The sequence below is a fragment of the Triticum urartu genome, chromosome 6A, assembly GCF_056163025.1.
Source record: "Triticum urartu cultivar PI428250 chromosome 6A, HENAU_Tu73, whole genome shotgun sequence".
Taxonomy (NCBI): domain Eukaryota; kingdom Viridiplantae; phylum Streptophyta; class Magnoliopsida; order Poales; family Poaceae; genus Triticum; species Triticum urartu.
Window position 1 is genome coordinate 7,813,662 of NC_141878.1, and position 27,567 is coordinate 7,841,228.

Here is a 27,567-nt window from a genome sequence, read left to right on the forward strand (position 1 = left end):
TTTCTCTAAGAATTTAAGGTGTTGTATTATTGTTATGATGCTTCTTCCACCACCTCCACCCTGCAACTCATGAGATGTTGAATACTTAAAAGGCTTCGAACTGCAGCACATTCATGAGTGATGTAACACTAAATTCTTGTTTCTTGTACAGGATTATGAAGTAATGGCTGAACTGAAGCATGAATGGTTGGCCAGAAATTGGTTTTGTTTTCCCTGAAGAATCTCTTGGTGACTTGTAGCTGCAATTGGTAAATCCGAAACAGGAAACAGAATTCGATATAATTCAAATCAAGAGAAATTTCAACTAGACTGTAAGCAGTACTGATGCATCAGGGAAGGAGCAAGCTACTACTGTTGCTGAAATGCCTGAAGAAGTTCAGATAGCAGGGGGCGTAGCTGAATTGGAGTCAAGTACTAGTCAGCAGGCAACAAGTTGAATGGGCTTGCAGGCTGTGAATGGGTTTTGTGAACCTTGTAATCATCTTTTCCTTTATCCCATCTGCTGGCTGTAGCAGGGGATTCATCGACCAACTATGTAACATGCTAAGATAATAGTTCTTCCTGCCCATCCACCTTACATCACAGAGTCAAGCATCAGCCCAAGCAAATCCACGAGTCGCTAACCAGGCATGCAACTTGACTAATGTCTGCTGGTCCCAGATAAAAATATACAAGACTTCACACGACAAGTCTCAGCATCAACCACATTGCATGCCACCGGCATACATAATAGAAGAAACTACATACAAGAGCAATCTCAGCATCAACCACATCGCATGCCACCGGCATACATAAAATAGAAGAAACTACAGACACACAGTTTGAAGAACTTCAGTACACCAACTAGCCATGGCTGCATCTCAGCAACATAGAAGACCTTCCCTACGCCAACTAGCCATGGCTGCATCTCAGCAACCCGACTTTAACTCTTAATACCTGCAGAACAATCAATGTCATCCCAGTCAAACAAATTTGTAATGCTCTCTCACAACAAAATAAATTTGGTATGATCCCCAAAAATAAGCATTAACTTTGCCGTACTGCAGATTAAACAGAAAATGTCCAAAGCTGAATCATCCCAGTACACAAGCTAATACTACAAACGGAGAACAACAATAAGGGAACATTTAGTTTGTACTGGCACCTATATGCTTACATGTTTTCAAGATTCTTGCTACATAACTACGTACAATCACAGTTCAAACTAAGAGATCGGTGACTCACCGCCTATCATCTGAGGCAAAAAAACTGAACTTCCAAGATTGTCAAGTAATTCCAGATTTACTTTTGTGTGCAAGCCATATGTAATGCTCAGACAAAGGACAAATGGCTTGTATCTCTACCCAAAGGCATGCTTCGTGAAAATGTATCAAGGATAGTAAATGAAGCCAAATATACCGCTAGGTCCAAAAAAGAATGGTAAAATTGTTTACATGTTCAGAGAAAATGCATTTATCCAGAATTATTGTCGAGTGAGTTTTGTGCCAGTTATGACCATAAAGCCAAAATAAAATATGCACGGCTTGGAAAACCAGAGTTCCATAACAAGTATTACATAGTACTACGTGAAATTAATGAACTAGTACTACTCGTTGATAAAAATTAGAACATGGTATTATGAATTGATGATTTCTATGAAGATCAATCAAGTTAAATTTTAAACTTGCAAGGAAAAAAATAATGAATAAGAAAACATAACAAGCTTTAAGCCGCCTCCAGACGTTCCGATTTCTTAATTACTTCAGATGGTTTCACTACTGCAGCTATTGCCACTTTCCAATTTTTGGTACACCTCTGATGAAAAGATCATTACAAACACATAATTGTATTTAGCCTTTAGCAATGGCCAGGGATCAAAGCAATATTTGTATTCCTTGTTCTAGCTTTAATGGAGCTCTATAATAACAAGAAATTAGATAACCATAAGATGATCAGATCAACAGAGGAACAAATAAGACAACATATTTTTATGTATCTAGCTCAATCCTAATAAAAGGAACAACGTTACCGCAATAGCGTACCAAAAGTAACTGGAACGAATACGAGCAAAACAAACTAAATGGACTTTTTTGCTTGTGCAATGTAGATAGGGCGTATTACCTGCAGTATAGAAATTCCTGTAGGGATAAAAGGTGTCAAGACATATGTTGTTTCTTTTAACAATATGTTTGATCTGCATCGAGTCAACTTGGAGTGTGAAGTTGCCGGTTATAGTAGTGAGAACAATCACATTTGCGTCCTCATCATACCCGACGAAAAGTGCAGAATCCATTCTCCTTGGAACCGTACCCTCGAGTGGAATGGTTTTCTGCAGCAGCACCCATTCGAAAACACCATAGCTGTTAGATTTCCTCTCCCATAATTTGATAGTCAGGTCCAACAAAATAGCAAGGCCTAGTCCATCATTCTCCATCCGTAAGAGCTGAAAATACCAGTCGTCGGTACCATGGTTTTCTACCGGCTTTTCGATCAGACAAAGACTTTGCATTTTGAAATCAAACACAAGGACATCACCTCCAGAAATCAACAAGCAAAGTGCATTCCCGACAAGGGTGCTGGGCCTTCTTAACCTAGACACTCCAGCTGTTATCGTCATCGTCGAGAAAATATCTCCCCAAACACCAGACGCCGAGTCGTAGACAGAACAAAATGCCGGTGTATTGTACTCAGCGCAAACCAAAACCAATTTAAACGGGCTCGAGAAACAATCTCCGTGGACATGCCCATCTTCGGCATCGACGCACAATACAGTGCCATGCCAGCCACAGTAACTCCCCATTGAGGCACTGTTGAACCCTGGTGGAAAAGCCATGATGCGCTCTTCACCGGTGAGGGGATCCCACACGACAGTCTCGCCCTTATGCATGCTGATTAGGAGAGAGAGGCCATGGCGGCAGCCCATGTATGCTTCATCTTCCTGGTAGGGTATTCTGCTCTTGGGCAGGGAGAAGCGGGCAGCAGGGATGCGGTCAGGTGAGTCCATGGCAGGAATGAAGTTTTTAGCATACCCTCTGAAGAAGCCGAGCAGAGGAGGTTTCTGGTGGTGCTTGCGGAAGCGTTTGCGGAAGTGGGGGTCGGAGAGGATGCTGCCCCAGCGCTTGCATACGGCGGACGCGCGGGGCAGCAAGGACGGCTTGGGAGGGAGGCGGACGAGGATCTCGATTAGGAGGTTGTCATCGCGGAGCACCTCGGACACCGGGCCGGCCAGCAGTACAGAACGGCGCAGGCTACTGACATCCACATGCGGCGAGCTGGGAATGGGATCAGCCCTGGCATGAAAGGAAATGTAATCAATGGACACACATATGCACATCGGGGCAGTTGCAAATTAAACATCCAACACACATATGCACATCCATCCTGCATATATAGCATGGCATAAGGCAAGTAATAATGAATCTGGTGGTTTCTCCCATTATCTTATCCCACACAAATATGCACATCCATCCTGCATATATAGCATACACAAAGCGAGAGGAATTGGATTGGGAATCTTACTCTTGGCCTTGGGGAACCTCAGCAGCAGCATCCATCAGAAGCACCTATCTCTCCACAGCTGCAGCAGGGGAGGATTGTTAGGGTTTGATTAGGAGGGGGAAATCTAGCTAGGGTTTACTTTTACTACTAGGGAAAAATTAAGAAGAGAAAAGAAGAACGGAGTTACTAGTTTAGATGGAGAGGGAGAGGAACGAGTAGATTGGGTTGCCAGACCTCGAATCGCCAGTGGGTGGCTGTCGGAGACGGGGCGGTGGGGTGAGGTCGCCGGCGGCTCCGCTCCTCCTTTCTCCGCTCCGCAGCTTTTTTTTTTAGAAACTTCTCCGGTCCGCAGCTGAGAGTGAGAGTGGGGAACGACCACTATAGTAAGCATAATTTCTTTTTTTTTATTTTGTGAGATTATTTCATTTTTGGAAACCATGGTTTTAGGAAAATCATGATGTTTGTTGAAGCATAAATATTTTTCTTTCCATTTTTTATTTTGTGATACCCGATTTTAAAAAAACATGAATATCCTTATATTTCTAAATGTTCATTTTTTTTATTTTACTACACTTTCTTGTGATATATTTCAAAGAGTTGTTTTTTGCACAGTTTATATTTCTAAAAAATAACACCCCCCCCCCCCCCCCCCGCGCGCGCTTCTTTCAATCCTATTTTGATCATTGTTTGACCAAATAACTTGACTTTAAGAACTATTTTTTAGTTTCTTCATTTATTTTTATTTTTTTAACACAAGAAGGCGCCAAGCGCCAAGATATAATTCATCTCAAAAGCATAGTACAACGTGTATTACATATCCCTGGAGTTGAAAGTTATGAAGATAAAGCAAAGTTGGGCAAAGAGAATTGCTTTGAGAGGAATGAGTACAGCACTACAGCTAAGGACAGAGTCTACTCTTGAGTTGAGAACCTGATGAGCACAATCATGAGCTATTCCATTGATGTTCCTGTCAATATGGTAAACAACAGTCTGGACAGAAGAAGTTTCCTGAAGAAAATTGCTAATTGGAGTGCGACACCTCCAGTTGATCGAGTCGTCATTGATGTTCCTGTAAGCAGCCATATTCTTTATATGCCAAGCATGTTATTATGATTCTTCCAATTGATCTACCACCAACACAGCAAGATTCACAAACTACTTAACCAGTACAGAGTTTCAATTACTTTACTTAAATTCTTGTTTTTTGTGTAGTATTATGTTGTAATGAACTAATTGACCAATACACAGCAGTACTATGAGTGAATTGATCTCTTTTCTATTTTGCGATGGAGACTGAATTGAGCTATTCAACTTATGCCGTTGAGGACTGCATGAACAAGAAAAAAAAGCAATCTACAAGGTCAGGTCGAGTGCAGGACACAGCATTGTGAATGTGATGTCTGTGTACTGCAAGGAAATTGATCATGGAGCAGGGCCTGATTCAAAGGTCAAAACGTATAGAACCACACTGTGTCAAAGAGAACTGAAACCGTGCTAAAAATGCTAAACATCACGGCCAAACATTTTGATTTTGACAGCAGCAACGATCTAAGGCAGCATTTTCCTTATGCGCACGTAGCCCCAGGTGAGAAGATGAACGTCGCCATGGCAGTCACGAGTTAGCTCTCTCGCCAGGCCGCTGCTTTTCCTGGAGGACCGACTTATTGGACACATGTCGGAAATGGCAAGTCCATGATCTGGAAGATATCTTCAGTTTACACTGGACAAGAAGAATCTCTATTGACAGATCCAGAATAGGACTAGCATTTAAGAAAAAAATCAGTAATTTTCTTCAGTCAAACAAAGTTCAGGCAAAAACTCAAATGCTCATTTTGACTTGCCTCCTCCAAGAAAGAGCCAAGTGAGTCTCAATCAACCAGGCAAACATCTCCTCTGTGTATCTTGGCCTTGCAACCAAGAAATCCAACTAAAGTTAATAAGCATGAAAACAAGTTATTGGTGACAAATATACAGACACCGACCGAACCATATAAGTGCATAAGCATCAAGCAGGAGACACAAATTACTGAAGCATCAGAGGTTTTAAACATTCTTAGTTTCTTTTAAGTAGGCACTGGGGCTATGGGTGTTCTCTACTAGGCAGTAAAACTGGGCATATACAAGCATGGTCTGCCTCTGCTGCAAGAGGTGATGTGACTTGTGAGAAAGCATTATCACAGTTAGATCACTACCAAGACTCACGGTTAGGGGACTTCACAAAGAAACTCTGTAAAGTTAATCCAGAAAATCAATTGAAGTTAACAAGCATAACAAGTTATCGGTGACGAATATCCAGACACGGAAATATATGTGTATAAGCATCAAGCAGGAGATACTTTTCAAAATACAGAAACATAAGAGGGGCTACTGGGTCATATAGCAAACCAACAATGAAGGTTAAACAATCTTAGTTTATCTGAAACTAGGCAGTAAAACTGGGCATATATAAGCACTGTCTGCCTCTGCTGCAAGTGGTGATGTGAGAAAGCATTACCACAGTTAGATCACTAGCAGGACTCACAAGGTCAACTGCAGATAGTTTTAGGGACTTCACAAAGAAACTGTTTAAAGTGCCAGAGCCCACTGCTTCTTGTCCATCCACCTTGCTGGTACCTCACATCACAGAGCCAAGCACTAATCGAACCAACTCCACAAGTCACTGGTCAGGCACGCAAATTGACTGATGTCTGCTGATCTTAGACAATATACAAGAGTAAGAGTTCGCACGGTTAAATCCGACAAATTCCCCTTAATAGGCCACACCACATAATAAAAGTAGAACAACCTACATACTACACAGAGGAGATATCTCATCCTCTACCACTTCACATGACACAGCTTACATAGCGGAAGAACCTACATACTACATAGCAGGATGTTTTGAGCGTCGACTGCATTAAAACAGAAGAACTTCCAATGTTATACAAGTAAAACAAATTGCTAATACTCTCCGACAGAAAAGCCAAATTTTGTATGATCCCCCAAAATAAACATTGACTTTCCCGTAGGTCAAATTATACAAAAAAATATATCCAAAAGAGAATCATCCAGTGTGTTTTTCTTTTGACCTGCTCATCCAGTGTTATTAGACAAACTAACCCTACAACCGGAGAACAGCAAAAGAGAATATTTAGTTTGTACTGGCACCCATTTGTTGACATATTTTAAAGATTCTTGCTATGTAAGTATATAACTACATATGATCGAGTTAGAAACTAAAAGATCAGTGACTTGATGCCTATCATCTGAGGTAAAAAAACTGAACTTCCAAGATTTTCAACGCAGTCCAGATTTACTTTCTGTGCCAAACCCATGTGAGAGGCTCAGAGTACAAAGCAAAACTTTCTGGTATCTCTACTCAAAGGTATGCTTTTTTTTCAAATATAAAAATCAACAATGCACAGAATTCCTTGACATTCAATCACTGAATATGGCCTTCCACCTCCCCTTATTAATGCAGGAGGTCCGAGAGATTCAGAACAACACTGCCACACAGCAACTCAACGAAGATGATAGTGGCCAATTAATGGATATATTTTTGGGGGCTCCAAATACACCTCACAAAAATACTACCAATTCTATTTCAAAGATGTCGAGGCCCACTGCACCTTCAAGTGGATCTGCAATTCCAAATGTCTTTGCTTGGCTGCTCTTGTCTGATCGATTGAACACATACAACATGCGAAGCAGATGCCACTACATCACTTGACCAGGTGTTGAAAAAAAATGTTAACTGCATCATCTGCGAGCTTCAGACTGAAGAAACCCTTGTGCATCTATTTTCTCATATCCTTCTGCCAGACAATGTTGGGCCTCTCTGAATATCAACTGGGTGCCTGATGGAGATAGATTTAACTGGTTAACTGCTGCCAAACAGGCCTGGGGCAGACCCATGTTCATGGAGGTGTTTACTGTAGCTGTTTGGTCTTTGTGGAAATACCAAAACAAAATGGTCTCCTAAAGAATTCCCCACTCTCACAGATCATGGCTGTCTAGATTTAATCAAGACTTTTGCATTGTTGAGATATAGAGCGAAGCCTGAGCTTGAGGATTTCATAACCTCCCTAGTGCAGCAAATTACCTAAAAACCTTGCATTAGTATCTTCTCTTTTGGTTAGGGTCAAAGACCCTGTACCTTGTACATATCATGTAACTTTAATTTTGTTTTATTAATATAAGACTGTAGGAACCTCTCCTACAGTCCTTTTACAGTTCAAAAATGAATAGACAATGCAGCATTACGTAAATTAAGTAGCCAAGCAAAAAATATATACCAAAAGATAAATTTACCTAAGTTTTTCGACCAAGATAGCACGTTAGAGATCTTGTGTGATCACTGTTTCAGATCCACTCCTTTCCACCCAACTCCCTTGACTACAAGCAAAAGAAGCCCAGAAACAAATGAAAATAAAGAGAAGTTGAGTCAAGGAACAAGGCATATGTGCAAACTACTATATACTCATGTAACTAGAGTATGGGAAACTAGCTTTTGTGGCAAGGATAGTAAACAAAGCCACATCTATTGCCAGGTCCAGAAAATAAATGGTGGGACTTATACCAGTTATTGACCAATATGCCAAAACAATATATGCACGGATTGGGAAACATGAGTTACAAAACAAGCATTGCATAGTACTATGTGAAGTTAATGAATTAGTACTACGTTTGGATAAAAATTAAAGTGCATGTATTACTAATTGATGATTATCACTCACCAAAGAAACTAATTGATGATTAGTATATCAAGATAAATTTTTAATCTTGCAAGGAAACATAGTGAACGAGACAACCTAACAAGCTTTAAGCTTCTAGATGTGCCAAGTGGTAAACCATTCACATAGCAAATGGTTTCACTATATTCTCTTACTGCAGTTGTTGCCGGTTTCCAATTGTTAGAAACCCTCTGATGAAAATATCATTATGAGCACAAAATCATAGTTAGCATTAAGCTTGTGCAATGTAGACAGGGAGATATTACCTGCAGTAAAGAAATTTGTGTTTCTCTTAACAATATGTTTAATCTGCATGGAGTCAAGTCTGAGAGTGAAATTTCCTGCCGGCATAGTGAGAACAATCATATTTGTGTCCTCATCGTAACCGACGAAAAATAAAGAATGCATTCTCCTTGGAAACACCCCCTCCAGTGGAATGGTTTTCTCCAGCAACACCCATTCGGCAACGCCATCACAGTTAGATTTCCTGCCCCATAATTGGATGGTCAGGTCCAACAAAACGGCGAGGCCAAGTCCACCATCCTCCATACGTAAGAGCTGAAAACACCCGTCGGTAATATTGTAGTATGCCGGCTTCTCAATGAAATTGAGGTTCTGAATTTCGAAATCAAACACAAGGATATCACCTCTAGAAATCAACCAGCAAAGTGCATTCCCGACTAAGATGCTGGGCCTTAACACAGAAATTATACGTGATATCACGGTTGAGAAAACACCTCCCAAAACACCAGACGCCGAGTCGTAGACAGAATAGAATGCCTGTGTGTTGTATCCACCGCAGTAGACCAAAACCAACTTAAACGGGCTCAAGAAGCAATCTCCATGCACATGCCCATCTTCGGCATCAGCACACAACACAGCGCCATGCCACATACAGAAACTCTCCATAAAGGCGTCGTCAAGTCCTGGTGGAAAAGCCACAATGTGATGTCGGCCGGTGAGTGGGTCCCACACAACGGTCTTGCGCTCATGCTTATTGATTACGACAGCGAGGCCATGCCGGCAGCCCATGTATTCTCCGTGGTCGCTGCGGGGTGTGCTGCTCCTGGGCAGGGAGAAGCTCGCGGCAGGGACACGGTTCGGCGGGTCCATAACGGGAGCAAAGCGGTTGGCATAGCCTTGGAAGAAGCCGAGCAGAGGAGGCTTCATGTGGTGCTTAAGGAAGCGTTTGCGGAAGTGGGGGTCGGAGAGGATGCTGCCCCAGCGCTTGCACCATGGACGCACGGGGGAGCGAGGACGGCTTGGGAGGGAGGCGGGCGAGGATCTCGATTAGGAGGTTGTCGTCATCGAGCACCTTGTGCACGGGGCCGGCCAGCGGCACAGAACGGCGCAGCCCCCTGCCGTCCACACGCAGCGAGCTGGGAATGGGATCGGCCCTGTCATGAAAAAGAAGTGCAATCAATGGACACACACATGCACATCAGGGCAGTTGCAAGTAAAACATCCATGATCGATACAATAGCATAGCCTACGACAAGTAATAATGAATCAACTGGTTTCTCCCATTATCTTATCCCACACATCCATCCATAACTGGATTGGGAATCTTACCCTTGGCCTTGGGGAACCTCTGCAGAGGGATCCATCAGCTGCATCAGAGGAGGATTGTTAGGGTTTGATTAGGAGGGGAGAAATTAAGAAGAAGAAAAAAGGAACAGCTGGTAGTAGATAAGATGGAGAAGGGCTAACCTCGGATCGGATCGCCGGGGCGGCAGGGTGAGGTCGCCGGCGGCTCCGGTCCGCGGCTGAGAGTGGAGACGGACTGTAGGAAGCACGGTTGCAGCAGCCTAGCCTGCCCTGTAACGTTGGCCCATCCAAGCCCAGCCCAATCTGTCAATCAATTAGAAAATTTCTTACTCTTGTCTAAAACAAGATAATCTTCTTACTCTTGCCACCCCTCAAAAAAAAGTCTTGCCTAAAAAAAAACAATCTTCTTACACACACTAAGTACTCCCTCCGTCCCAAAATTCTTGTCTTAAATTTGTCTAGATACGGTCAAGTCACATTTTAGTATTAGATACATCCGTATCTAGACAAATCTAAGACAAGAATTTCAGAACGGAGGGAGTAATAAGTACCCCAAGAAAAAGATGCCTCACAAAAAACCACTGAGAATTTGTTTTGGAAAAAGACCGATGACTATCTGAAGGTCCCTGAAAAAAATCCAAGAGTCAGACCATTTTCTCCTCGACAGTGTCGTTATGGAAAACCATGGTTTTTTAGGAAAGACATTTTTATATGAGATAGTTTATTTATTTTATTTTGTGAGATAATTTCATTTTTGAACACCATGGTTTTTAGGAAAATCATGATGTTCGGTAAAGCAAAAGCAAAAATATTTTCTTTCCAATTTTTTAATATTTTGTGATACATCCTTGTAATTCTGAAAAGAAAAATCATGCACATCCTTATATTTTCTAAATTTATGTTTTCTCTTGTTTTGCTACACTCTCTCGTAATATATTTCAAGGCGTTGTTTTTACACAATTTATATTTCTCAAAATTACCCCTCCCCCTGTTTCTTTCAATTTTGCCAAATTTATAAATCCTATTTTCATTGTTGATTCACCAAATAACTTGACTTTCGGAACCATTCTTTAATTTCTTTATATCTGCCAAGCATGTTATAATGCTTCTTCCAGTTCATCTACCATCAACACAGCAAGTTCTTGTTTTCTGTGCAGAGCTAACTACTTAACCAGTACAGAGTTTCAACTACTTTACTTAACTTCTTGTTTTCTGTGCAGTAATGAACTAATCGACCAATACACAGTAGTACTATGAGTGAACTGATTATTATTTTTCCTTTTTGCGATGGAGACTGAACTGAGCTACTCAACATATGCTCATGAACAAGAAAAAAAGTAATCCACAAGGTCAGGTCAAGTGCAGGACACAACATTGTGAGTGATTTCTATGTACTGCAAGCAAATGGAGCATGGAGCAAGGCCTGATTCAAAGGTTAAAATGTATAGAACTGAAACTGTGCACAACACTCTTTCGATTAAGAGCCAAGCCACAAAACTCTTTGAAGTTCAAACAAAAACTGACAACATTTTTCTGATTTGCCTCCAAGAAAGAGCCGAGTCAGTCTCACCCAACTAGGCAAACATCTCCTCTCTGTGTCTCAGCCTTGCAATCCAGAAACCCAATTAAAGTTAATAACAATGACAAGTTACCGGTGGCGAATATGAGTGTCATATCAGTGGATACTTTTGAAATTACTGAAAACAAGAGAGGTGCTTAAGGGTCATGTAGCAACCCAACAATGAAGGTTAAACATTCTTCAATTCTTTCATTGAAGTATAGGCAACTGGGGCACATACAAGCATTGTCTGCCTCTGTTGCAAGTGGTGATGTGAGCAGCATTATTGCAGTTAGATCACTAGCAAGACTCGCAGTTAGGGACTTCACAAAGAAACTCTGTAAAGTGCCAGAGCCTACTGCTCATTGTCCATCCACCTTGCTAGTACCTCGCATCACAGAGCAAAGCATTAACCGGACCAACTACACGAGTCACTAACCAGGCACACGAATCGACTAATGTCTGCTGATCTTAGATACTAATATATATCAGAGTTCAGATGATTAGACCCGATAGGTTCACGTCACAGCCTGCGGTACCTAAAAGTAGAACAACCTACAGACTACAGAGGAGACATCTCAGCATCGACCAACTCACATGCCACAGCATACATAGTACATAGATGAGCCAACAGACTACATAGCAGGACAGTTTAAGCGTGAACCGCATCATACAAAATAGAAGAACTTCACTACACAACTGGCCATGTCTGCATCTCAGCAAAATAGAAGAACTTCCGTACGCCAACTAGCCATGGCTGCGTCTCAGCAACCCGAATTTAACTCTAAATACCTGCAAAACAAACAATGTCATCTCAGTAAGAACAAATTGGTAATGCTCTCTCAGAGAAAAGCCAAATTATGTATGATCCCCAACAATAAACATTAACTTTGCCATAGTGCAAATTATATGAAAAATATCCAGAGCTGAATCATCCCAGCGCTATTAGACAAATTGATACTCCCTCCGTCCCAAAACTCTTGTCTTAGATTTGTCTACATACGGATGTATCTATTCACATTTTAGTGTTAGATACATCCGTATCTAGATATATCTAAGACAAGAATTTTGGGATGGAGGGAGTACTACAAATGGAGAGCAGCAATAAGAGAACATTTACTTTGTGTTCTACATAACTACGTACAATTGCAGTAGAACATAAAAGATCAGTGACAAGATGCCTATCATCTGAGGCAAAAAAATGTCTGGAATCTCTACTCAAAAGGCATGCTTTTTGGAAATCTAAGAATTGCCACGGCACCATCTTGTAAATTGGGAAAGCAGGAAAAAAACATATACAGGAAGATAAAATTACCTAAATTGTTCGACCAAGATAGCATGTTAGCAGATCTGGTCCGATCACAATTAGTTCCAGATTCACCCCTTCCCGACCGACTGCCCTGCCTTGCTACAAGCAAAAGAAGCCCAAACCAAACAAAAATTGAAAGAAAAGTTGAGCCAAGGATGGTAAATGTTGCTGGGTCAAAAAAAGAATGGTTTGTTTACATGTTCAGAAAAAAAAATCATTTATCCAGAATTATTTTCGAGCGAGTTTGTACCAGTTATGATCATAATGCCAAAATAAAATATGCGCAGATTGGAAAACCTAAGTTCCAAAACAAGCATTACATGGTACTATGTGAAATTAATGAACTATACTACTCCTTGATAAAAACTAGAGTACATGGTTCTATGAATTGACAATAACTATCAAGATTGATCAAGATAAATTTTAATCTTACAAGGCAAAACAATGACTGAGAAAACTTAACAAGCTTTAAGCTTCTAGATGTACCAATTGGTTAACTCAGAGCAGATGGTTTCATTTCAATTGTTTGAGACCCGAAAAGATCATTGCAAGCACATAATCATAGTTAGGATTTAGCAATGGCCAGGCATCAAAGCAATAGTTATATTCCTGTTCTAGCTTTAATGTAGCCTAGTAATAATAAGAATTTAGATCACCATAAAATCACCAGACCAAAACAAAACAAGCAGCACAATGTATTTATATATATCCTTACTCAAAGGAACAATATTACCGCAACCAAGTGCCTAAAGCAACTGCATTGAATCTGAGTGAAACATACTAATTGGGCTTTCTTATTTGTACAATGTAAACAGGGAGGTATTACCTGCAGTATAGAAATTTGTGTAGGGATAAAACGGGTCGTAACATATGTTGCTTCTTTTAACAATATGTTTGAGCTGCATCGAGTCAAGTTGGAGCGTGAAGTTGCCGGTCATCGAAGTGAGAACAATCACATTTGTGTCCTCATCATACCCGACGATACGTACAGAATTCATTCTCCTTGGAAACATCCCCTCCAGTGGAATGGTTTTCTTCAGCAACACCCATCCGACGACACCATCAGAGTTAGATTTCCTCTCCCACAATTGGATGGTCAAGTCCAACAAAACAGCAAGGCCAAGTCCACCACCCTCCATCCGTAAGATCTGAAAACACCCGTCGGTAACATAGTAGAATGCCGGCTTCTCGATCACATCAAGGCTCTGACATTCCAAATCAAACACAAGGATATCACCTCCAGAAATCAGCCAGCAAAGTGCATTACCAACCAGGATGCTGGGCCTTAACAGAGAAATTATACGTGATACCGCGGTCGAGAAAACACCTCCCCAAACACCAGACACCGAGTCATAGACAGAACAAAATGCCTGTGTATTGTATCCACCGCAGCAGAGCAAAACCAATTTAAACGGGCTCAAGAAGCAGTCTCCATGGACATGCCCATCTTCGGCATCAGCACACAACACTGCGGCACGCCACATACAGAAATTCCCCGTGAAGGCATCATCGAGCCCGGGTGGAAAATCCACGCTGTGCTGTCGGCCAGTGAGGGGGTCCCACACGAAGGTCTTGCGATCCTGCTTGTTGACCAGAACAGCGAGGCCGTGGCGGCAGCCCATGTATTCTCGATGGTCGTTGTAGGGCGTGCTGCTCTTGGGCATGGAGAAGCAGGAGGCAGTGATACGGTCCGGTGAGTCCATGACGGGAGCAAAGCGGTTGGCATACCCTTCAAAGAAGCCGAGGAGAGGAGGCTTTCGGTGGTGCTTGCGGAAGCGTTTGAGGAACTCGGGGTCAGAGAGGATGCCACGCCAGCGCTTGCACACGACGGATGTGCGGGGGAGCGAGGACGGCTTGGGAGGGAGGCGGACGAGGATCTCAGCGAGGAGATTGTCGTTACCGAGCACCTTGGACACAGCACGCCACTGCTTCCTACCGTACACACGCAGCGAGCTGGAAACGGGGTCGGCCCTAAGACGGAAATAAAATAAAATGTACTCAATCTTCTGGTTTCTCAAATTATCAACACACAAAGCAGACATATGTACATCCATTCATCCAGCACAGCATAAACAAAGTAAGTAGTGCACTGTGCAAAATGAAGGAACATCGGCGGGATCTTACCATTGGACTTGGGGAACCTCAGCGGGATCCATCAGCCCTCCTCTCTCTGCACTGCTGCAATGCAGAAATCCAACTAAGGTTAATAAGCATGACAACAAGTTATCAATCACGAATATCCAGAAACCAAAATATGCAAGCGTATAAGCATCAAGCAGGAGATACTTTCCAAAACACTGAAAACATTCTTAGTTCCTTTGATTGAAGTAGGCGACTCGGGCTAGGTGCGTTCTCTACTAGGCAGTAAAACAGGGTATATATATATACAAGCATTGCGTCCTTGGTTATCGGCGACGAATATCCAGACACCGAAACATCAAGCATGAGATGCTTTTCAAATCAGGTTACTAAAAAAACACGAGAGACGCTAAAGGGTCATGTGGCAAGCAGCAGCAAACCAACAATGAAAGGTTAAGACATCGTCGGCCTCTGCCGCAAGCCGCAAGCATTAACCGGAGGCTAGATCACTAGCAAGACCAGACAAAGAAACTGCATAAAAGTGCCGGAGCCCACTGCTTCTTGTCCATCCACCTCACGTCACAGAGCCAAGAATCAACCGAACCAACTCCAGGAGCCACTCATCAGGCACGCAAATTGAAGGAGGGGGAGGGCGTCGGCGGAATCTTACCCTCGGCCTTGGGGAGCCTCGGCGGCGGGGCCCGTCAGAAGCAGCCTCTCCTCGCTCTGCATTGCTGCTGCGGCAGGGGAGGAGTGTTAGGGTTCGATGAGGAGGTGAGGAATCTGGCTGGCTAGGGTTTGGGGAAATCAAGATGAGGAGAAAAGGAATATCCGGATTAGATGGAGGAGGAGGGGTGGGCTAACCTCGATCGGGTCGCCGGCGACGGCGACGGCGGCGGGGCGGCGGGGTGAGGTCGCCGGCGGCTCTGCTCCGCCCCTCCTGTCCGTCCGGCAGCTGCTGAGGGGAGTGGAGAGTGGGGACTGAGGAGTGAGGCAGGGGAGAGGTTTTTTTTTTTTGAGATCCAGGGGAGAGCTGAGACTGTGAACTAAGGGTGCAGCCCAATCCAAGCCCAGCCCAATCTGCCGATGCGAAAAAAGCCCTATCACCAATCTTCTTCCTTCTGCTAAAAAAAAGAAAAACTTCTTCCAAACTACTGTAGCGCAAACATACACAAAAAAACTAGTCGCTTTAGAGAAATCACACACGCGGCCTGAAGATCGCGAGACGCGAGAATTACTGACGGCTCGTGACTACAGTCTACAGACCAGCCAGATAATTTAACAGTCAATTCGCGAACAATGGCAAACAGCAGGTCCGATTTTAGTTTTTGAAATTTCGCGTGCACTTTTCCATTTTGTGAAATCAATGGACAATTTTATGAAAACAGAACATTTTTTAATTCTGATTTTTTTTAAACATGGGCGGTTTTTGAATGTGTGCAAAAAAAATGAAATATATTTAGTAACATTATTATGAACAAAATTTTAAACCGTGATAATTTTTTGAAATTACCAAAAGTTTTTCTAAAATTGAAAAACTTTGATAAACTTTAACATTTTTTTAAATCCTAACAAAATTATGAAACCGCAAATATTTATTGAATTCCTGGAGATCTTTTGGACAAACTTATAAAACCGCAAACGCACGCCTCAGCCACTGTATGGGCCGGCGCATCTGGGTTATTCCTCACTGGTTTTGGCAGTGTTCTAGAACCTTCCCTGAATTGGTTTTTATGTTTTTCTTCTGGGTTTCCCTTCTTTTTTATTTTCATATTTTTTCTTTTTCGTTTTTTCTTTTCTTTTTCGTTTTTTCTTTTCTTTTCCGTATTTCCGTTTTTCAAATTCGCAAACCTTTTTTAAAAGTGACAGATAATTTTTGAATTCACAAACTTTCTGGAAAATTATGAACATTTTTAAAAGATGTGAGTTTTATTTTAAATTCTGAAAATTGTTTTCAAACTCAAGAATATTTTTTCGACAGCAGATCCAGCATTGGACTAGCATTTAAGACTAGATCAAGATTTTTGTTGCAAATTAAATACGCTTTTTTTCAATTTGATACATCAGATGCCACATCATATAAAATGGAATAACCAACATGGGGACAATTTTTGCAATGACCACATCACATGCCCAGCATAAAAAGATGCCGAACAGCCATTTATCTGTCCCTAGTTCAGCTCTAGATAACTGCAGAGTAATAAACGGCATCGGTCAAACAAGTTTACAAATTGTCCCTATGACCAACTTTGCTAGGCATGCTTTTCTGAAAGTGCAAGAACTAGAGAGTTCACAAACTAATCAAGTTCATGCACTAGAAACTGAAAGATGATAGATCATGGATTATCCTAAAACTTGCATAATAACCAAGGAAAAGAATATAATGAGCAAAGCAAGAAGATATATTTACCAAGGGACCAGTTCTGAAACCGCTGGCCTAGTCAGCCTACGAACTAAGACCAACTTCAGCAAGTAGAAACCATGGGTTAAATTATAGTCCTGCACATTTTCTACAAGAGATTTCCATGACATGCATGAGTGTTTACCATGCCAAACGGAATGAAATCCTGGAGATATTATCAGAGAGAAGAAAAAACTATAGCCACAGCAAAGCCTTTCTTTTATCAGAGAAGAAAAAACTATGTTTTCTCAACAGTCAAATTGTTCTCCAATCTCTTCTTTTTCCCTGAAGAACCTATTGACTTAATGGTCTGCCAGAAATGGCAAATCCAAAACCACAAACAGATTTTTTGTTTTATCGGAAACGAGAAAAATTCCGGATGGCAGATCCGGAATTGGAGTAGCTTCTGAAAACATATAAATCAAGACTTTTCTCAGGTTAAACGTTCTGCACGATTAAAAGGTAAGAGGGCATGAGTGTAACATGGGCCTATGTATGCACCCATTTCTGGAATCCAACTAAAAAACATAAGCATGATAAATTATCCTAACTAATACAGAGGCATCAGAACACTCTGTTTCTTGAGTTGAACAGTTTTGACATGTCTCCTTTTCTCCTTCATTGCACTTCTAATGACCAACATAACTTTTATCCAAGAAAGCAAATATATCCTCTGTGTGTCTTGTTATTGCATTCCTGGAATCCAATTTTAAGAATAATGAGCACGAGAAATTATCGGCGATCAATTTATAGATACAGAAATACAGCAACACATTTGGAACACCAAGCAAGAGTTACGTTTCAAGTTGCTGAACCTTTTCATATAAGCTTGCAGAAGAGTTAAATGATCATACAGAAAATGAAAAAACGAAGGTCAGACTGCTTCTTACAAACATGACTAAGTTTCTTAGAGTAGGCAATCGGGTTAAGAAGGCAGCCGCGACAAACTGTCATAGGGCGATAAGGAAGACGAGGGGTCAGGCTGCTATACGGCTCCGTCTTCATCAGCACTACCATCACAGCCAAGAGTGAGTGTTGAAGCCTAGCATGGCACACACCAGCTTCAGAAGCTTCATCCACCCCATTGTTAAGTACACCCTCTGTTCCTAAATATAAGACCTTGGCAGTTCAATTTAAACTGCCAAAACGTCTTATATTCAATAACAGAGGTAGTGATAGCAGACTATATTCCTAGGTGACATGTTTCCAAGATTCTTCTACATAACTACGTATGAGTGCAGTAGAAACTTCCAAGATTGTCAAGTCATTCCAGATTTACCGTGTGTCAAGTGTATATGAGAGGCTCAGAGAACAAAGCAAAAAACATCAGGTATCACTATTCAAAGGCATGCTTTATGGAATTGCAAGAATAGAGCATGCATCATCTTATCAATTCCGTAACCAAGCAAAACACACGGCAAAAGAGATAGGTTTACCTCGCTTGTTCAGATCTCAGGTGTTCGCACTTTCAGATCCAACCGTTTCAACCCAACTGCCCTGCCTACAAGCAAAATAAGCCGAATAAACCAATGAAAACTCAAAAGGAAGTTGATTTAATGAGAAGGCACATGTGCAAGTCATTTATACATTCATGTAACTTAATCAGGAGAAAGTAGCTTTTGTGACAAGGATAGTAAACGAAGCCATATCTATTGCCCAGTGAAAAAATGATAATAGTCCTTACCACGACATTATGACAACAGAACTTGTACCATTTATTGGCCAGAACAAATTACACAAACTAAGGTTGAGAAGCAAGAAACTGAGCATTACTTACTATTTTTTGAATTTAATAAAATAATACTATCTTCTGACAATAACCAAATAAATACAAGCTATTGTAAATTGCTGAACAATATGAAGAGACATCAGGATAAATTTTATATTGCAAGGGAAAAATTGAATGAAAAAGCATGACTAGCTTTAAGCTTCTGGATGTGTAAATCTAATTACTATTTCAGATATAATATGGTTTCACTATAATCTTTTTAGTGCAATTGTTGCCGGTTTCCAGTTGTTAGAAAACTCGTGTTGAAAAGATGAACAGAAAGGCAGGGAGGCAGCAAAGTAATAGTTATATTCTTGTTCTAGCTGCAATGTAGCCCAGTAATAACTAAGAGATTACATCACTATGTGATTGCTGGTGCTACAAACAAACAAACAACTCAACGTATCCTTATATATCTGGTTGATCCTCAATCACATGAACAATATTACAGAAATCAAGTACTCTACCAAAAGTATAGATAGGGAGGCATTACCCGCGGTATAGAAATTTCTGTAGGGATAATAAGCATGGCAACGTCTGCCATTTCTTTTAATAATATGGTTGATCTCGCCCGTGTCAACTTGGAACGTGAAGTCGCCAATCGCCGTAGACAAAATAATCGCATTTGTGTCCTCATCATACCCCGTCATCCTTGCCCATTCGAAGTCACTAAACGTTCCCTGTGGAAAGAGCTCCTCCAGCTGAAAGGATTGCAGAAGCACCCATCTGGAAATACCGTCACGGTTTGATCCCAGCACCCATAATTTCATGGTGTGCGCCAACAAATGCGCGAACCCAAGCCCACCATCCTCTGTCCGGAAGAGCTGAATCATTCCGTAGCGCAAGTCGGTCAAAGGGGAAAGTATCGGCTTCTTGATCACACCAAGGCTCTGGGTTCCAAGACCAAATGTAAGGGCATCGCCACCAGAAAGACACCAGCAAAGTGCATCCCCAACAAGGATGGCGGGCTTTATGTCAAAAAACTGAGGTGTAATCTTTGTAGAGACAATGTCTCCCCATAAACCGGTGGCCGATTCATAGACGCAGGCGCATGCTTGCCTGCTTATGACGACAACCCAGACCAAGACCAGTTTGATCGGGCTCGAGAAGCAGTCGCCGTGCACGTGCCCTTCTCCGGCATCGGCGCACAGCACCGCGGCCTGCCGATATATCACCCAAGGGACGGAGCCGAGCCCGGGCGGAAAGGCCACGCGGCGCTGTCGGCCGGTGAGCGGATCCCACACGGCGATCACGCGCCGCGGCACGTTGGCTAGGACGGCGAGGCTGTGGCGACAGCCGAGCACGTCCCAGCGGTCATGAGCTGTCCTGGGCACGGCGAAGCGCTTGGGAGGGATGCGGTCGGGCGGGTCCAGAGCGGGACTGAAGGCGCTGGCACCCGGAGAGGATTCGGGGCTGAACAGGCCCAGGAGCGGGGGTTTCCGGTGGTGCTTGCGGAAGCGGCGGAGGAATTCGGGGTCGGAGACAATGCTGCGCCAGCGCTTGCATACGATTGACGCGCGGGGAAGCGATGATGGACTCGGAGGGAGGCGGAGGAGGATCTCCTCCAGCAGGTCCTCGTCCTCCAGCGGCCGGCGGATCATACCTGAGTCTGGAGCTAGGGTTCCTGACAGCGATGAGAGGAACGGAGCCGTCAACAAGTTTCCAGATTTAAATCGGGAGAGCAAGGATGTCGGAGGGAAGCAGCAAAGATCAGGGTTACTCACCGTTTCTCCGAGGGCCGGGCCGGAGCGCCGCCGTCGTCGGTCGCCTGGAGGAGCTAGGGCGAGGGAACTCGCCGGAGGTCGGGGGAGACGCGTCGTTCTTTTCTCTTTTTTTCGAAAATAAGCGTTTAATTTTTTCCAGCTAATTTTGAAAAAAAAACTGAGATGTTTTGAGAAAAGTCAACTAGTTTTTGAAATATTTTCATGTAAAATCGAAAGAACTCTAACATACTTTAGGATTTTTTTTAAACCGTAGGTTAATAACACATAGAAATAACGTTTCAACGACATGAGGACAAAAAACATCATCACCCGCTCTTTTAGTTTTCCTGAGGACTTGCTTTCAAAAATTAGGGGAATGAATATATCCACACAAAGCGCATGACCAGATACAAGTGATGTTGGGTGACAAAACGACGGCTACCCGACTCAAGATGGCAACGGGGACGAAATCCACCGGGTTTTGCTTGCTCAAACCCATCCCCACGAGAAAATGCAAACCCGTCCCCGTCCCCATCAACATGCGTGGGGTTAAATTTTTGCCCATCCCCTAAACCCATTGGATTTTCAAAACCCACGGGGAACCCGTCCCCACGAGCAGTCAATGAAAACAACAACATTTGGAAGAAAAACAGGAGCATATTACAGCAGCAGGCGATGGCTGGGGACCTAAGTTTAGGTTTAGATGTCGTGTTGTGCGGGAGAGAGAGTCCTAAAGAGCGAGCAACACTGCATCGACCGAGTGAGGGGTTGATTTGTACTCCAGGGCCTCGATGTTGTGGGGCTCGGCTCCTCAAGCACTGTGGCTTTGGGCCACTTGAGTCAAGATGGATCGGTGCGTGCTAAATAATGTATTTTGACGGGTTTTGTCGGATTTTGGGTTCGGATAGTACTCAAACGGGTTTAAACCCGTGAAACATGCCGGGTTTAATAATGTGCCCACGAGCAGCTCCGCGGGGATAGAAAGTCGCCCATCCCCATCCTCTAATAGGGTAAAAACCCGCGGGGACGCGGGTTTCGAGGCCCTATTGCCATCTTGATACCCGACTAACCGTAGATGCGCAACGATTGATGGCACTGATGTCAGGTGGAGAGAAAGAGTGAGGAAAAGTGGCCAAGATATGGATACTACCGTCGAAGAAGAAAGCAAGTGTGAAATAAAGTAATAAATAAATAAATAGTATTTTTTTGCAATTTATATCTATGCTTTACTTTTCTTCGTCTCGGTAATCAGTGAAAAGGTATAACTTGCATCACAAAATGACAAAAAAAAATCTTATGGTTTGCTTTTTTTAATTCGGCTCACTTGTCGAAACTAAAGCTGATGAACCACTTCCTCTCCCTATCTAACCATCCCAAAAGGCACAAGCTCAACTAAAAGATTGTGGATGTCGCCTAGAGGGGGAGGGGGGTGAATAGGCGTTCTAAAATAATTACGGTTTAGGCTTGAACAAATGCGGAATAAACCTAGCGATTAATTTGTCAAGCATAAAACCTAAAACAACTAGGCTCACCTATGTGCACCGACAACTTAAGCTAAGCAAGATAAGCAACTATGTGATAGCAAGATATATGACAAGAAACAATATGGCTATCACAAATTAAAGTGCATAAGTAAAGGGTTCGGGTAAGAGATAACCGAGGCACGCGGAGACGACGATGTATCCCAAAGTTCACACCATTACGGATGCTAATCTCCGTTTGGAGCGGTGTGGAGGCACAATGCTTCTCAAGAAGTCACTAGGACCACCGTAATCTCCTCACGCCCTCGCACAATGCAAGATGCCGTGATTCCATTAAGTGACCCTTGAGGGCGGTCACCGAACCCGTACAAATGGCACCCCTTGGGGGCGGTCACCGAACCCGTACATGTTGGCGACCCTTGGGGGCGGTCACCGGTACCCGTCAAATTGCTCGGGGCGATCTCCACAACCTAATTGAAGACCCCGACGCTTGCCCGGAGGTTTGCACCATAATGATTGAGCTCCGAACACCACCAACCGTCTAGGGCGCCCAAGCACCCAAGAGGAACAAGCTCAAGGGTACCAAGCACCCAAGAGTAATAAGCTTCTCAACTTGTAACTTTCACATATCACCGTCGAGAACTCAAACCGATGCACCAAATGCAATGGCAAGGGCACACGAAATGCCCAAGTCCTTCTCTCTCAAATCCCACTGAAGCAACTAATGCTAGGGAGGAAAATGAGAGGAAGAACAAGAAGGAGAACACCAAGAACTCCAAGATGTAGATCTAAGGGGTTCCCCTCACATAGAGGAGAAAGTTATTGGTGGAAATGTGGATCTAGATCTCCTCTCTCTTTTCCCTCAAAAACTAGCAAGAATCCATGGAGGGATTGAGAGTTGGCAAGCTCGAAGAAGGTCAACAATGGGGAAAAACACGAGCTCAAAGGATAAGGTTGAATGGGGAAGAAGACCCCCTTTTATAGGAGCTCCCGAATCCAACCGTTATGTGCTCAGTCCGCGCGCGAGCGGTACTACCGCTCAGGGGAGCGGTACTACCGCCCGGGCGGTAGAGCACGGAGAGCGGAGCGAAACAGAGTGCGAGGAAGAGCCGTATGAGCGGCACTACCGCTGGAGCCAGCGGTATTACCGTTGGCCGCAGTGGTACTGCCGCTTGGCCCAGCGGTAGTACCGCTGGGACAGCGCACATCGCCTACCACGAGCACAGGGAGAAGGAACAGAGAGGATGGCCATTGAGCGGCACTAGGGGTGGTGGTAGCCGCGGTACTACCGCACATGAGCGGTACTACCGCTCCTACTGCCGCCGAACCCGACACGAGAAAACCACGTCTCGAGTCGAGGCGGTACCAGCGCGGAACCGGAGCCGAACTACCGCTTATGGCCATGGCCGGTACTACCACTGTGGGACAGCGGTACTACCGCTTGTGGTGATACGTGGTACTGCCGCTCTGGCCCAGCGGTACTACCGTTGGCGCCATCCTAAAGCCACTTCCACAAAAACAAGTATACTCCAAGGAAAACCAGAACTGCCAAAACTTCTGCATATGAGCTCTGAATTGAGCAAACTCAAGCTTGTTGGAAACAAGACGACGAGTAGCATCAAAACAGCGAAGTGAAATCTCCAACCTAGAAGAACCGGCAAAACCTCCAACATCGAAAACATCATAGAAGAAGCATATGAACTCCGTTTTCGATGAACTCGAGCTTGTCATCAAGATGACCAAAAGCTGTAAGACTCACAAAGAGAACCAAACAAGAACCAACAAAGATGATGCAAGGATGCAATGGATTGAGCTCTCTACGAACGATACGATCAAGCTACTCATCGAGAGCCCCCCTTGATAGTACGGCAATCGATCCTATAACCCGGTCTCCCAACCACCACTATGAGACCGGTAAAATAGAAAACCTATCAAGGGCAAATCTTTGTCTTGCACATAGTCCACTTGATCTAGATGATGACGATCTTGACTTCCTCAAGTTGGACCACCTTTCTTGATTGTGCTGGCTCGATGAAGACTAGTTGATTGCTCCCCCATACTCCACTATGGGTGAGCCACTCTTCGGCACATCTTCATAACTCCATTGTTACCATAATGGACGGCAAGCTTCAAGCATTTTGATCTCTTCGTGATGCTCCACTTGAACTTGCACATTGCAACCTAACCCCACAAAGAACTCTCACAAAAACCATGGGTTAGCAAACAAAGCGTAATGGACAATGCTTACCATTCCATGGGATCACTTGATCCCTCAGTACATCTTCTATGCTTTGTGTGTTGATCAACTTGATTCATTCTTGACTTAATCTTGATCAACCTTGAATCTTTCTAATTCTCTTCATTTGGATGATGTCTTGAAGGTAGACATGAATGATCACACAATCTTCTTCTTCAAGACATGCTTGCAATAAGCTCAACACTCACATGACCAATCTTTGGATAATTCCTTGAATAGCACCTTGGTCGACACCAACTCTCCTTGAAACCAACACATGTACTCCAAGAAAAGCCTATGGACAAAACTTTCAAATATAACTCAAGGCAACCATTAGTCCATAGAGATTGTCATCAATTACCAAAACCAAACATGGGGCACCGCATGTTCTTTCATCAACGACTATGGTTTAGGTCTCCTCTCAGCAACTCTCTTCGCCGTTGAGTTTATACTTCCAAGCGACCCCTCATCGCCAGACTCCATCCAATCTCGCATCGCTACATCCCGTCGGTTGCCCTCTACTCCCTTGACTGACCCCTCACTAGGTCTGGATCGATGTCGACGGTGTCTGATGCGTAATCTTCTACCGACATCGGTTCCCAAGGGGGCACTTCAACAATCTTGGGTAACTTCTCTGAGAAGCTAGATCTCCACGATGAGGAATTTGATGATGTTAACATGGATGAAGAAGAACATGTTCTTCTGGAAGGTGTTCATTGGCTCGTGCTAGATAGGGACAAACGACTAAGAACTTCCATCAGTCGGCCTTCTACCGTGAGATGATGCCGGCTTGGAACCTTGCACAATTCTTCCGCTTTAGGGCTATCAAATTCAACCTCTTTGTGGTGCAGGTCTTTTGCTTAGGGGACTGGGAGTGATTTGTGTTGTTGGGTCCATGGTTGTTCCCTACTGTGCGGCCACTTCTTAGGATAATTTTGGCCCTTCCCCCGCGCGGGCTCTCTCCCTCGTTCGCTCGTCGGCGCTACCCCTACCGCGCTCCTTGCCTCAGGCGACAACGCCACATTGCTAGCCGACACCCCGACATCCCCGCCGACCTCCAGTTGTTAAATTCCGGCGCAAAGCTGACGATTTGGGTTTCTTTATTTTTTTCATCTTTTTCGCCGTCTTTGGCCATAGCGGGGACCTCCTCGTCATCCCTAGCCCGGCGTCGCTCCTCCCATCGTTCCGAACCAGGAGCAAAGTTGGAACAAACTCGGAGGACACATACACAGAGAAAAAGTTCAATGTACAAGAAGGAAAATATAGGAAGAGTGGATGCATGTCGCCATTGCCGATTCCGATGAATCCTTACGTTCCCGGGCGGTGCCATAACACCACTGGGAGAAGGGTGAGGGACTGAGGGGAAGAACCCATTCATATGAGGAAGCGCCCAAGCCATGGCCCGCGGAGGATGAATTTCAACTACTTTGGTTACTGCTTCGTCACAAGCTTACGTGTCGCGCACGATGAGGCTACCTTTGTGAAACATCCATCCTAGGTACTAGGTAGCTCATGGAAACCCTCTAATGCCGAAAAGTCATAGTTGGCCGTGTGAAAGGAAGAAGAAAAAAAATAAGAAAGAAAGAGGGTTTTATATGGGATATAGTTCGTTTGAAGAGTTAAGTTTAAGAGTTTCAGTTATGTTTGTGTTTTTCTTAATTCCTCAAATATAAGAGTTAAGATATAAGGGTCCATTTCAGGGGCTAAATTAGAAGGGACGGCTGAGATGCACTCAGCTAATCATGGCTACGTCGGCGTTGCTCGTGACCGTTCTGCCTGGTGGGCCTTCCCAATCGTCTCTCCTCCCTCTCCGCTCTTGCATGGCTGAAGCATTCAAACTTGCGTGGTGCGTGCATGCATGGCCATGGCTAAAAACAGGAGCTCGATCGTGATGCGGCCGTGCAGAAATGGCGCCGAGGCTTGCTCCCCGCCTCTCCTCCATCTTCGTCTTCCCCGATCGATCAACCCCCTAGCTATTAATATTCCCACGCCTCGCGCTCGCCTCTCGATCGACCTTTCCTCCTCCCTCGCCCTCGCTCCAGCAACCTTCTTCCTAGCTTCTTGCTTGATTGATCCATCAGCCCCCGGTCAGAGCTCGATCGCCGGCCGGCCGGAGCAGGCGCAGCAATGGGGTTCACGGCGCGACCCGCGGTGTGCATCGTCGGCGTCCTCCTCCTCGCCGCCGCCCTCCTGGCGGCGGCGGAGGGCGAGTGGGACGCGCCGGAGTCGTGCGCGACCCCGGTGAGCGTGGAGGCGGCGTGCCGGGGGGCCTCGGACACGCACCACGGCGTGGACTACGACCACTGCGTGCGGTCCCTGAACGCGGACGCGCGCAGCGCCGACGCCTCCGCGTCCGCCGGGATCCACGGCCTGGCGGTGCTGGCCACGAGGATCGCCGTGGACCACGCCGCCAGCACGGAGGCCAAGATCGAGGACCTGGCGGAGCTCGAGGCCGAGGCCGGCGCCGACCGCGCCCGGTTCGACCACTGCCTGGAGCAGTACGGCGGCGCCGCCGACCTGCTCCGCGACGCGCTGGACAACCTGCAGGCCAACGTGTACGGCCTGGCCATGCAGCAGCTCATGGCGGCGCTGGGCGCGTCCCGGAGCTGCGAGGACGCCTGGAGGGGCGCCCCCGCGCGCGCCGTCCCCGTCGCCGCCCACGACCGCGAGTACGAGCGCCTCGCCCACATCGCCATCGGCTTCACCCACGCCGCCGCCAAATGATCATGCATCGTCGCCTCGCCTCCATGGATCGGATCGTCGTCGTCGTCTTCTTCTTGCATGGATTGGATTGGATTTCATCGTCACCATCACTCATCGTTCATTATTGATTATTACCATTATTAATTATATATAATCAGGTGTAGTTGAACCCCATTTTCTTTTTCTTCTCTTCACATCTTCGATCGATTGTCCATAAAAGCAAATATTGTAGACCATGTTTCACTCATCATCAGATAATAAATAAAGCAATTATAATAACAAGATGGATTCACTCATCACCTCTGTTTTCTCTCTGTACAAAGATGAACTTGTGTACTGTGTATCTCATTCAAGTTTTGGTTACCAGTCGAAATTTCAAGATTTCCCATGGTTATCGCGTATTTCCGTGCCCCTCGATTAATCACCATACCAAGCAAAAAATATCATTTTTTTAATTTTTTGAATTTAAACACTCGATTTACAGTAAAGTATGTAGGATCTAATTAATGCAATGAGAGTTGGTTATGGCATGTTGGTAGCAACCTAGTTTCTGTTTTGAGAGGTCTCTGTTTTGAATATTCGTTCATTCACT

At 44.3% G+C, this 27,567-nt stretch overlaps 4 protein-coding genes and 1 pseudogene across 8 annotated transcripts; 1 reads left to right on the top strand and 4 right to left on the bottom strand.

Moving 5' to 3' along the window:
- Window positions 1-613: 613 nt before the first annotated feature.
- On the bottom strand, window positions 614-3,826 carry LOC125514034 (putative F-box/kelch-repeat protein At3g17540). Its single transcript, XM_087527502.1, has 4 exons — window positions 3,712-3,826; window positions 3,499-3,556; window positions 2,101-3,269; window positions 614-936 (listed from the first exon to the last, which is right to left on the bottom strand). Exons 2-4 carry the CDS (start codon window positions 3,531-3,533, stop codon window positions 923-925), a joined length of 1,218 nt encoding a protein of 405 aa, XP_087383628.1. The 5' UTR covers window positions 3,534-3,556; window positions 3,712-3,826; the 3' UTR covers window positions 614-922.
- A 4,543-nt stretch (window positions 3,827-8,369) lies between these two features.
- LOC125516324 (F-box protein At5g03970-like) lies at window positions 8,370-9,796 on the bottom strand (annotated as a pseudogene).
- Window positions 9,797-11,744: 1,948 nt separating this feature from the next.
- On the bottom strand, window positions 11,745-15,688 carry LOC125513774 (uncharacterized). 5 transcript variants are annotated; one of them, XM_048678962.2, is made up of 6 exons: window positions 15,548-15,688; window positions 15,354-15,417; window positions 14,729-14,779; window positions 13,431-14,575; window positions 12,611-12,703; window positions 11,745-12,087 (listed from the first exon to the last, which is right to left on the bottom strand). In XM_048678962.2, the coding sequence occupies exons 2-6, from the start codon at window positions 15,413-15,415 to the stop codon at window positions 12,080-12,082; spliced, it is 1,359 nt and encodes a 452-aa protein (XP_048534919.2). In that variant the 5' UTR covers window positions 15,416-15,417; window positions 15,548-15,688; the 3' UTR covers window positions 11,745-12,079. The 5 variants fall into 5 exon arrangements, with proteins under 5 accessions (XP_048534919.2, XP_087383797.1, XP_048534918.2 ...); XM_087527671.1 differs by having other exon boundaries at window positions 12,611-12,699; window positions 14,729-14,782; XM_048678961.2 differs by having other exon boundaries at window positions 14,729-14,782.
- Window positions 15,689-19,283: 3,595 nt separating this feature from the next.
- LOC125516325 (F-box/kelch-repeat protein At3g61590-like) lies at window positions 19,284-20,899 on the bottom strand. Its single transcript, XM_048681804.2, has 2 exons — window positions 20,577-20,899; window positions 19,284-20,476 (listed from the first exon to the last, which is right to left on the bottom strand). The coding sequence occupies exon 2, from the start codon at window positions 20,451-20,453 to the stop codon at window positions 19,284-19,286; it is 1,170 nt and encodes a 389-aa protein (XP_048537761.2). The 5' UTR covers window positions 20,454-20,476; window positions 20,577-20,899.
- Window positions 20,900-26,256: 5,357 nt separating this feature from the next.
- Window positions 26,257-27,005, top strand: LOC125516326 (putative invertase inhibitor). The gene has a single exon (XM_048681805.2). The coding sequence runs from the start codon at window positions 26,400-26,402 to the stop codon at window positions 26,994-26,996; it is 597 nt and encodes a 198-aa protein (XP_048537762.1). The 5' UTR covers window positions 26,257-26,399; the 3' UTR covers window positions 26,997-27,005.
- The last annotated feature ends 562 nt before the right edge of the window (window positions 27,006-27,567 follow it).